The sequence below is a fragment of the Lactuca sativa genome, chromosome 7, assembly GCF_002870075.4.
Source record: "Lactuca sativa cultivar Salinas chromosome 7, Lsat_Salinas_v11, whole genome shotgun sequence".
Classification (NCBI taxonomy): domain Eukaryota; kingdom Viridiplantae; phylum Streptophyta; class Magnoliopsida; order Asterales; family Asteraceae; genus Lactuca; species Lactuca sativa.
In genome coordinates this window covers 47,360,916-47,372,592 of record NC_056629.2, presented here as the reverse complement: position 1 = coordinate 47,372,592, position 11,677 = coordinate 47,360,916, and the positions used below count along the sequence as shown (strand labels likewise).

The following is an 11,677-nucleotide window of genomic DNA, read 5'->3' as shown; positions in this document are numbered from 1 at the left end:
ATGTTAATATGATATGTATTTAATTTATATTCCCCACGTTTAATGCGGGTCATAATCTAGTTGTGATTAATAACAGAAAAACAATCCATTTACAATTAATCAACGCAATAAATAAAGACATATTTGCAAGGGAAGCCACATGATTCCCCAAAGTGTTGCGGCAAACTGTGTTGCTAAGTCATCGTTGATTCCTTTACTATTTCGTTGCTAATATGTCGGTCTTGGACTTTAGCGACGTATTTCCAACATAAACTTTTATTGCTTATATGTCACTTTTGGAATTTGCTATGTATGTAGAAAATAAATTACAAAATTGTCTTGGTAATTTATAGAAAAGGTTCCTATGTATTTTGTTATATAGAAATGATGTTTGTATAGAAAATAAATTACAAAAATTATTCCTACAGAATTAAAAAGGCCATTGTGTGTTTTTTTTTATAAAAACAGTCCATATGTTTAAAAAATTACAAAAACCATCCCTACCTAATAGAAAACTTATGGATTACGCCCTCCACACCCCTCACAATGTATTGTAATGTTTCGTCCCTATATTTTTTTGATTTTACACTTTAACCACAAGACTATTATATCATAGTTACGCAAGTTAAATCTTCCGCCGAAATGGAAATAGCAACTCACTAGTTCTTTCTCATTTCAAAAGATTCAAACGAACTAAACGCCAACTAATAGCTACTTTTGCCAAAGACGTCCACCATCTTAATATGCGATGATGATAATAAAAACCAAAATACAAAGAATAACTAGATAAGAGATAAAAATAAAAGACAATACTTCCATACATCTCCACCACATAAATATCTTTTCTTTTTTCTCTTTTTCTCTCTTAATCATTTTCTCTATCATAAATTTTTTTTTTCAAAACTTCATTGAAGATGATCGTTTTTTCTCTTTTGTTCTCTCTATTAATACCAATTCAACGTATATTGACACAAAAAACTAGTTTTTGTTTGAAAGTAATGAAGAAGTTAGAAAATTATAAAAAAATCATAATTCAACCTAAAAGTACAAAGAACAAATTTGAAAATCATGAATATGTTTGAAATATCCGAATTAGATAAATTTTGAATTATATATGAATTTTCGAAACTACTTAAAAAACTTCAAAATTTCAAACTATTTGTAAAGAAAACTTTATTTTTTCTTAAGAAAATGTAATTTTAAAAATTAAAATTTTGAAATTCGTTGTTATTTCCATATTTTTGAAATTAGTTACCCATGTATGGAAAACAGAAAACAGACTTTGAGACGTGTTACACTGGGAACCATTCAATAAATAGTTTTTAAGAAAGGTCCAACCGGTTGGACCAAATGAACCATTAAACTGGTTAAACGACCTGTTCGACATCCGATCCGATTTTCGAAACCTTGGTGGTCACTAATGTTTATTGCCTCATTGGGTTAAATATCTCTTACTTTTACACACTGCTCCATACCATATAAAATACTGAACATCCACATAAAAGTTGATTAAATATTTATTGAGTCAAATAAGTTCGTCAAAAGAAAAAAAAAGTTATTAGAAAAGTTAAATAACTGTTTAATAGTTACTGATCGAAACAAATCTGATTCAGTTAGGGTTTGATTGGGTCTGAAGCTTTGACCGCATCTATTTCTAACTGAAATCGTATTGTTTGATTATGTATTTGCCTGACTGTGTTGCCTGTTAAAAATAACAATTTCACTATTCTATTCTGTTCACTGCTTTGTACTGAATAAAATGTATTGTTTGATAAAATATCCAAATAAAATTGATGAACAATTATAAAAAAATAAAAAATATTATATAAAATATAAAAATAAACATAAATAATAAAAAAATCTATAAACAAATAATATATAGAGATGAAACACAAGCATAAAGATTATAAAAAGAAATTGTTATAATGATCAGTGGATACCGGAAGAAAAGAAGAGTGAAGGAGAAAGTAGTCTTACGTCATTGCTCCACTCCAGTTCATTTCACTCTTTTATTTATACAAACTTTATTTATTTTTATATTCTATTAATATTAAATTATTTCTATAATATTTTTGTTTTAACGTAAGCCATAAATAAATTTCATAAAGAAGCTCCTTTTGTCGCACTCAAACATGAGTTTTTCATTGAGTAAATTACACGAATGGTCTCTATAGTTTGGGTAATTTGCATGTTTGTTCTTTAACTTATTTTTTTAACTCGAAAAGTCCTTATTTTTTGTTTTTGTTACACGTTTGGTTCATGTCTTACCTAAAAAAACTATTATTTAAATAGGGAAAAATGATGAAGTAAGTAAGGTAAGGTGATGAGGTGGGGTTGAGGTGTGTTTATTTAAATAAATTAAAAAAATCAAGTGAAAAATCGTATTTTTAGGTAAAACAGGGACCAAATGCGTATAAAAAACAAACAGTAGGGACCTTCAGAGTTAAAAAAACAAGTTAAGGACCAAACGTATAAATTACCCTAAACCATAGGACCTCTCGTGTAGTTTACTCTTTTTCATTTGAGTGGAACTAGGGTATATATAAAATTATAAATCTAATTATAGAATTACGTTGAAAAGTCAATGTAGCGCTGCTCCATGTTAAAAATTAGAACTTCATATATATATATATATATATATATATATATATATATATATATATATATATATATATATATATATATATATATATATATATATATATATATAATGCGGAGCTTACCCGTCTTCTCTTGCACCACTCCTTGAGTAACAATGGTCATCGATATGACCATCGTCCTCATTGCTTTCTCTTTCATTATCTCCGTTTACTTCATATTCATCAGAAAACCCAAGGGTTCGAAAGCTCTAAACCTGCCACCAGGCCCACCAACACTACCCATCATCGGAAACCTCCATCAGATTGGTCTAGAACTGCCACATCGAGCTTTCCGCAACTTGTCCAAGAAATATGGCCCCATCATGAGCCTGCAACTCGGCCAGATCTCCATGATCGTCGTCTCTTCCCCAAAGTTAGCTGAAGAAGTGCTAAAAACCAACGACCTCGCTCTTGCAAGCAGACCATATGCACTTCTTGCCGATATTCTGTTGTATGGAGGCATCGACATCGCTTTTGGTCGTTACAGTGATTACTGGAGACAAATGAAGAAGATTGTCACCATGGAACTCTTAAGTGTCAAAAAAGTCCAATCCTTCATGGGTTTTCGAGCTGAAGAGATCGATCGTTTCACGGAGGTCGTTCAATCCAGCGTTGGAAAGCCTGTACATATACGTCAAAGGGTTATGTATATGAATAATACTGTGGTGTGCAAGTGTTTGTTTGGGAATAACTGCAGACAACAGGACGTATTGATCGAGTTGGTGGAACAAGTGGTGGCACTATCGAGTGGGTTTTATATTGCAGACCTGTTTCCTAAGTTAAGCTTTCTTTCAGTCATTTCTGGAATGAAATCGACTTTGAATCATATTCACGAGACTCTTGATAAAATCTTCAACGAAATATTTGAGGATCGTAGAATCAAAAGACAAACAACTGGACCTACGGAAGATGATCTCGTTGACGTTCTTTTCAACATCAAAGAGCGTGGTGGTCTTCGGTTCCCGGTCACGGACAACAATATCAAGGCCATCTTTCTGGTATGTCCATAATCCGTACATGTGGTGGATTATATATCATGACTTTATAATTATATTATATACTAACGCCACTATATATCTATGACATTTTAATAATGTTTTGCTGCAAATTAAGTACTGGAATACTTTTTTAGTAAGTGGTTATTGATAGTGAACACTCACGTAATATTAATTCATTATTTGGCCCAAGTGTGTTGTTGCTTTTATATACACATATTATGATATCAAGGTTATTAAATATAGCATAAATTGAATGACGTATAATGAGTATCTGATTATCTTGTAAACGTGTCTAAATAATTTTTTTAACTACTGCAGAATATGCTTATCGGAGGCACTGATACAAGTGTTGTGACAATTGAATGGGCAATGACAGAGTTAATGAAAAACCCTGATGTGATGAAGAAGGCACAAGCTGAAGTGAGAGAAGTATTCAAGGGAAAAAAAACAGTGCTAGAGAGTGAATTGAATGGTTTGGTTTACCTTAAACACATAATCAAAGAAACACTAAGGCTTCACATTACTATTCCATTATTACTCCCAAGGGAATGTATGGAGCAGTGTCAAGTTGGTGGTTATGATATCCCGAAGAAAATGAAAGTAATTGTTAATGGTCTTGCATGCGGAACTGATCCCGAGTATTGGGATGATCCAGAAACCTTCAAACCAGAGAGATTTGAGAAGACTTCGTATGATTTCTTCGGTACAAGCCCTGAGTATATCCCGTTTGGAGGAGGAAGGAGAATTTGTCCTGGGATTGCTTTTGGTTTGGTCTCTATTGAGCTCACTCTTGCTAGATTGCTATTCCACTTCAACTGGGAACTTCCTAATGGAATGACCCCTAAAGATATTGACATGACTGAGAGTCATGGAGTCACTGCAATTAAGAAATCTTCCTTGGAGGTAATCCCGACTGTTTTTATTCCGTTTTCATGAGCAATGTGTTACAAACAAGAAAGAGTAAAGGTCATTTAGCCTTGAAGAAGAAACCGACCAATATTTATATTTATGTACGTTTAGTACGTATTGCATGTTTGCTTGTTACTATTGTGTAGCGATAACATTAGGCTTTGAATGGAGGTGGTGGATAAACTTAAATAAAGTCTGAAGTTTGTGTGTTATGTTCTGATTTGCGGCCATTTTAAACGATGCAAAATATGTGTCCAAAACTTGTCATATAATATGGATATATATAGGATAGATTTGGTCTATTGTTTGTATGTTGTCCAACCGTGAGATTTTGGAGGTTTGTGCAATTTAACAAAACATATGTCATAAAACTTTAAAATCCAAAGACTTAAGCAAAACAATTTTACAGCATTTTACTATTACAATGTTGTACTATTATTTTTATTTTTATATCAACCCATTGTACTTTTAAAAATATATTCAATTACAGCATTGTACTCGATCTCGATTTATCAAAATACAATGACGTTATAGGAAGAAACAGAACTGAAATGCTATAATAAACAATTCAACAAAAGTACGTTGGTGATTATTGCTAAACCTAAGAAAAAAAATCAGTAAATATGAGAATAGTGATTATTCATAGAAAAATCAAGAAATTCTCATAATTTTGATTAGTGGTTCAAAAATATAGAACACCATGCATTAATTATGATTAATCATAAAGTATCAAGTAAAGTAATCTTTTTTTACTCATACAAATAAAAATAAAAATGACGTTAATCTTGATTTAAGTGAACAAGTATCAAGAAACCCACAAATATGATGATTTTCATTGTCACTCATTTATCTTTTGAATCTAAATTTTAAAAATACAACCATAATTGATATTTCCCTTGTTTGATGCCTCATTTTACACCCTCTAGTAACGAAGGATAAAAAATAGGTCCTAAAACATAGAATATCTAAAAAATTATATTATTGTCGTTCAAATGCTTCTGAACTTGAGTGAATAGGAACTGGAATGAATAAAAGAAAACAAAAACTAATTTACTTCAAAACTTATAAGAAATACAATTCATAAAAAGAAAGAAAAACAAAAAATCAAAAATTGATTATCTTCTAACATAGCTCCTTCTAATTTTCGCAACTGATTTATCCTTGAAAAACCAAAAAGTCAAAAATTAAAATAAAAAAACACGAACGAGAAAAAAATAATGTAAAATCATAAACTCCTTGTACCTAATGATATTGAAACCTTGAGCCTGATTGAATTTGGAGCTTCTAAAATCCTATTTTTGAGAAACAAGAACAAATGTATGATTGTAAGGACTAAAAAATGATTTTTAAGAAGATTGTAGGATTTTTGCTTTTGGTTTTCAAGAAGAAATAAATAAGATTGTAAGAACTCAAACTTTGATTTGCTTCTGAAATCATGTGATTTTAAACAAACAATGAGACTGTTGCTATCAAGGATTGGAGGCAACTCACTAGCCATCATTTATCTATCCCCCACACATAAGTGTAATCAACAAACAAAGAAATCAAGGTGTTTTTTCCCAAGTTTTAGAGTTTCCTGCTCAGTGCTTGTATGATGCGTCGCTCCTAATAACTAAGTAAAATATGTTAACCTAAATTCATATAGGCTAGATAACATAGGCTAATATATATATATATATATATATATATATATATATATATATATATATATATATATATATATATATATGTAACATTTTCAGCCCTATGATTTTGTGGGCCATATTCGTAGACATACTTTGAACTCCCCATGGGTCGACCCTGGTTTATATATCATATATGTTAATGTTGACTTTAGATTGGTTATAAATAGACAACATTTTAGAAACTGTGCATGTGGCTTCCAAAAAATTCACGTTTGGTCCATTTCTAACTGGCCGTCTAATTTTGGTCGTTTTCTTCCCACACCATACACCTCACATGATGACACTTATCTCTTTTTACCTGTTACTAGTACTGCTACGTTGTCCTTCAATTAGATTAAATTTCATAAAAAATATGCCCTTAATTGCTAAGTGTTATAATCCCTCCCCAAAAAACCATGTTTTTCTCTCTTACCAACACTTCAATCAATACCTCTAAACAATAAAAAGATTACAATGTTAGGGTTTATGTATAGAAATGGTTTTGATGTTGTGGAGTCTACGCTCGGGGTCATTGAAAACTGATGTGAGTATGGTAAGTTTATGTAGCAAAAACCAAACTCGTGTGTTTATTTGGTTTATGCATAAGCAATAGACAATTACTTCACCTTGAGGATTCATCATTGTGGAATGTTCATAAAGTTCCCCGATAGGTGTTATGTTGATGACATAGTCAACTAGGTGGATTTCGTGGACATTGATGTCTTCTCAGTTCATCAGCTAAACATCATGCTTCAAGAGTTAGGGTATAAAATGAGAAAACAATGTACTACCATATTTTTATACCTAAAACAACATTAGACTATGACATGATACCTATTCCGAATGATCTATAATCACTCAAATTTTTTATCATATATGTTCCTAAAAAGAAAGTAATTTATGTGTATATCATGAGAATACACAAGTTCACACATACTTCTTGGTGATTTGAAATTGTTGCTAGAAGACATAAATGATAAGCTATATCCATCCCCTAAACTTAATAAGAAAAAAGTTGGGGTTTATAGTTGAAAGTTGGATATGAAAGTCCCTTATTCTCAATCTTACGCTAAAACACAATTTTCTTGTATGAAAATGGTGTCATATGGATCTAATTTTGGTTTAGATCTAATCAAGTGGTTGTTGATGATGATATAAGAAACAATGTTGAGGTCACAATAGTTGGAAATGCTGATAATCCAATACGTGGCAATAGTGATGACCATGTTGTTAAGAATGCATATGATCTTATTGTTATCACTGAGGATGATCTATTGTCAACAATATCGATGATCCTTTTTTCTTAACATTGATGAGTATTACCAGTTTGATGTTGAATTGAATGATCATATTGTAAAGAATGTGGATGATCTTATTGTTAACATTGAGAACGATCGTATTGTTAACAATGTCGATGATCTCCTTTTCATAAAATTGATGTGTATTACTAGTTTGATGTTGAATTAGATGATCGTATGGTGGATGATAAAGTTGTTGATGATATAGAAGTAGACATACAAACAACTTGATACTGTCGTTGACCAACAACTACAATTCCCAAGTCTTGACCAACCAATAAAATTACCTAACAAAACATACAAAAATTACCTACAGTTTTTGCACAACGATATATTTGAGTTAGCAGGGATTGTTAAAGATTTAAGAAGAAAGATGATAAATGACATTCTGAAACCAAAAACTTGCTCATTGGGCATTATTTATACAAGAATATTCAAAGCTGGTTAAAATTTCAAGTCAAAGAAAGATATTAAACAATCGGTGTACTTGTACTTAGTTGAGACTAGGAGGGGCCTACACTTTGTAAAAAATGACAATGAAAACGTAATGGTAGATGTAGAGGGCTAACACCTTTAATGTTTGATGGGGAAGGATCTAGTTTTCTAAATAAATACAAGGGTAAACTTATACTTTCAAAAGAGAATGCTATGGAGTTATGGGGGTAATTTAATCCACAAACACGTAAACATTAGAAACAATAAAACTGAAACTTAACTCATAACTTAAAAGATAGATCCATGTTAAAACCAATCAATGCAACAAAAACAACTAAAAAGAAGGAAAAAGAAACTTACTTTCGTCGACTTTGATTTTTTCTTTCTCGCCAGTTGATCTGATGGATGAGAACCCAACGTGTAATTCCTCTTCTGTGATCGCACTCAAGAAGCAGTAGACCAACCATGACACTTATGGAATCAAACCATTAAATAAATTACGAATATGCTTGCCGGACGCGTTGCAACAGTAAGGAGATACGTCAGACCCTTCAGGGTTTTTAGGGTTTTAGGGAAATAATAGAAGAGTCTAATTTCTTTAGGGTTTGAAGTTAGAAAACATATGATATGAAGTGTATGCTTTTGGATATTATACCCTCTAATTATATGGGAGACCTAGGAGTCCTTATTAGACAATAACATCTCCACCAAGTAATTATCTATTAGGAAAGTGTATATCTAGAAGATTTGAATTTCAAATATTTACATTTTGACCCATTTAATTCTATATGTTTCTATTAATTAGTAATTTATATAATTAATTTACAAACTATATCCCTATATTTATCTTGTCTATAATTGGTCACTACTATCCTTGGATGTAACCTACAAGGACAATGTCATTAATAATGATATTACCGACTTGTTGTGATTGTGGGCACTATTTTTCAACAGCTACCACTTGTACAAGTCACCAACAATAATATGGCCCAATATTCACTAATAATAGATAGTAAGTGTACAATTCAATTTAACTATTGTACTTATTGCAACCTTGCAATATAACACAACCATTAGACTAGTGATTTCATATTCCTTCGCTCTTCAAGATATTTATATGAACCTGAGTCATGGATAACGAGTCAGTATCAATGTTCAAGATTATGTTTCCTGATTTGGATTTATGACAAACTTATCAAACCGATTGTTGATCTAACCAACTATGCCTTAGCTTAGCCAAGCATTCATTTGTCAACAACAAATCATCGAGGGCCCCATAGATATCGAATTCCCATGTTATGGAGGAAGGAAAAAATAAACTTTGAATACATAGGATTTCTCTATTTTTAATGTCAAATATGGTCAATCCTAGTATGGCTGCTAATTACAAAAAATGTTGGGCAAAAACCAAAACATAACAGATTGTAGAACAAAACTGCATGCAACTTTATTTGAAGAATATGAAATATTATCATCTAAGTGTCACTCATAACATTATCCACATATTAATGTCTAAGTGCGGGTTATCCCATTATTCAAAATCTTTATTTCAACTACTCATGAGTATTGGTCACAATATCTATGCAATGTTCAACTCCATGAACAATCTACCAACACTCCATGACAGTCTTAAATCAATACTTACTTTCAAATGTAGGACCGCCTGTGGGGGCTTGAATATATTAATATTATGGAAGTTGTTCAATACATGTAAAAGCGAACACAAAAATATATTAATATAAATGGTAGCATTTAGCTTATTATTAAAACTTCAAAAAATACTTACCAAAGTAGATAAAATACAATTTGTATTAGTTCCAAAATATCAAAATATAAACTACATAATCAAACCCACTCACTAAAAAATCTAATTCCTTTCGATCTAGCACGAACATCATGCATAATGTGGGACAATAGTTTGGTGGACGGATCAACATGGTTTTCTTTCGATGATACACGAGTTATTATGATATCTTTGTCTTCCATGAGCATTCTAATTTAGTGGTACTTTATGAGTATATGTTTTATACAATTGTGTTGTCAGGGTTCTTTAGCCAAAGTGACCGCACCCTCATTGTCATAGAAGATCTCAATAGGATCAACTATGCATGGAACAAAACCTAGATCGCCGATGAACGTCTTTAGGCACAAAGCTTCTTTTGTAGCTTCATTATCTTCAATATACTTTGACACTCTCTTTGAATCCGATATGGTCTCTTTCTTGTAACACCTCCAAGTCACTGCTCCACCAGTCATCAAGAACATGAATCCAAACTAAGATAAAGAATCATCTCTATTAGTTTGGGAACTTGCATCTTTATAATCCTTTATACTTATTGCTTCCTTACCACTAAAGACCAAGAACATATCTGTAGTCCTCCTAAGATACTTCATGATTTTCTTTACTGTGATGCAATGACTTTCACTTGGGTTAGCATGATAATAACTCGTCATACTCAAAGTACACAAGACATCAGGCCTAGTACATATAATGGCATACATGATTGATCTTATAGAATATGCATATGAGACCCGAATTATCATATCCACTACTTCACTAGTACTATACATTGAGTCTTAATTATTATTAGGCCATGTTGCATAAGCACAAGGTCTTCCTTAGAATCTTGCATCTTGTATTTCTTCAAGATCTTATCTAATTGTGTACTTTAGATCATCTCAATTAAAGGCTTAGATCTATCTATATATCTTTATACCAAGTATGTACTTTGTCTTAGTCGAATTAATCACTTAGATCTATCCATATAGATCTTTATACTAAGTATGTACATGACATCTCCCTTGTCCTTCATATCAAAACATTACTCAAGCCATGTTTTTACACTTTGTAGTGTTGGGTTATCGCATCTTATGAGTAGTATGTCATCAACATACAATACAAAGAAGACTACAATGCTCCCACTAGCTCTAACATATACACATTTCTCATCTTTGTTTCTTTAGAAAATATATTTGTTTGAATTTCTCATCAAAATAGATGTTCCAGCTATAACATGCTTGTTTGAGCCCAGAAATAGAATTATCAAGCTTGCACACCTTAATAGGATATTTTGATTGTACAAAACCTTCAGGTTGTTTCATATAGACATCTTGTGCCAACTTTACATTAAGAAAGGTAGTTTTTTTTACATCCATTTGCCAAATTTTATAATCATGAAATATAGGTATGGAAAGTAGTATTCTAATAGACTTGATCATTTTCACTAACAAGAAAGTTTCCTCATAATGCATTCCTTGAGTCTTTATATAACCTTTTGAAAGAAGTCGATATTTGAACGTGTGTATATTCCTATCCATGTCAGTCTTCTTCTTGAAGACACGTTTACACCCAACAGTTTTATGGCCAAGGATCAATCAAATTCCTAACTTGGTTATAATACATAGTCTGAATCTCTCTCTCTCTCTCTCTCTCTCTATATATATATATATATATATATATATATATATATATATATATATATATATATATATATATATATATATCTTTGTTTCTTTTTCTCCATCGCCTCTTGTCATTTTTAGCCTTTAGGCTCACCATGGTTTCATGATAGTTGTGTGGATTATCATTGTCAAGTAGGTTTTCATCCTCCTCGATGATATGGAAACAATAAAACTTAGGTGGACGACACTCTCTGTTAGATCTACGAGGAGGAGGTAGAGTCCCTTTACAAATTTCTAAAGGTGTCTTCAGTACCTTCTTAGATTGTCATCCTCCTTGGTGCTAATGAGGGATA

General features: G+C 31.7%; 1 protein-coding gene across 1 annotated transcript; it reads left to right on the top strand.

Annotated features, from left to right (window-relative positions):
* The first annotated feature begins 2,698 nt into the window (after window positions 1-2,698).
* Window positions 2,699-4,737, top strand: LOC111890620 (cytochrome P450 Tp9025). The gene is made up of 2 exons (XM_023886721.3): window positions 2,699-3,616; window positions 3,935-4,737. Exons 1-2 carry the CDS (start codon window positions 2,735-2,737, stop codon window positions 4,550-4,552), a joined length of 1,500 nt encoding a protein of 499 aa, XP_023742489.1. The 5' UTR covers window positions 2,699-2,734; the 3' UTR covers window positions 4,553-4,737.
* Window positions 4,738-11,677: the final 6,940 nt, after the last annotated feature.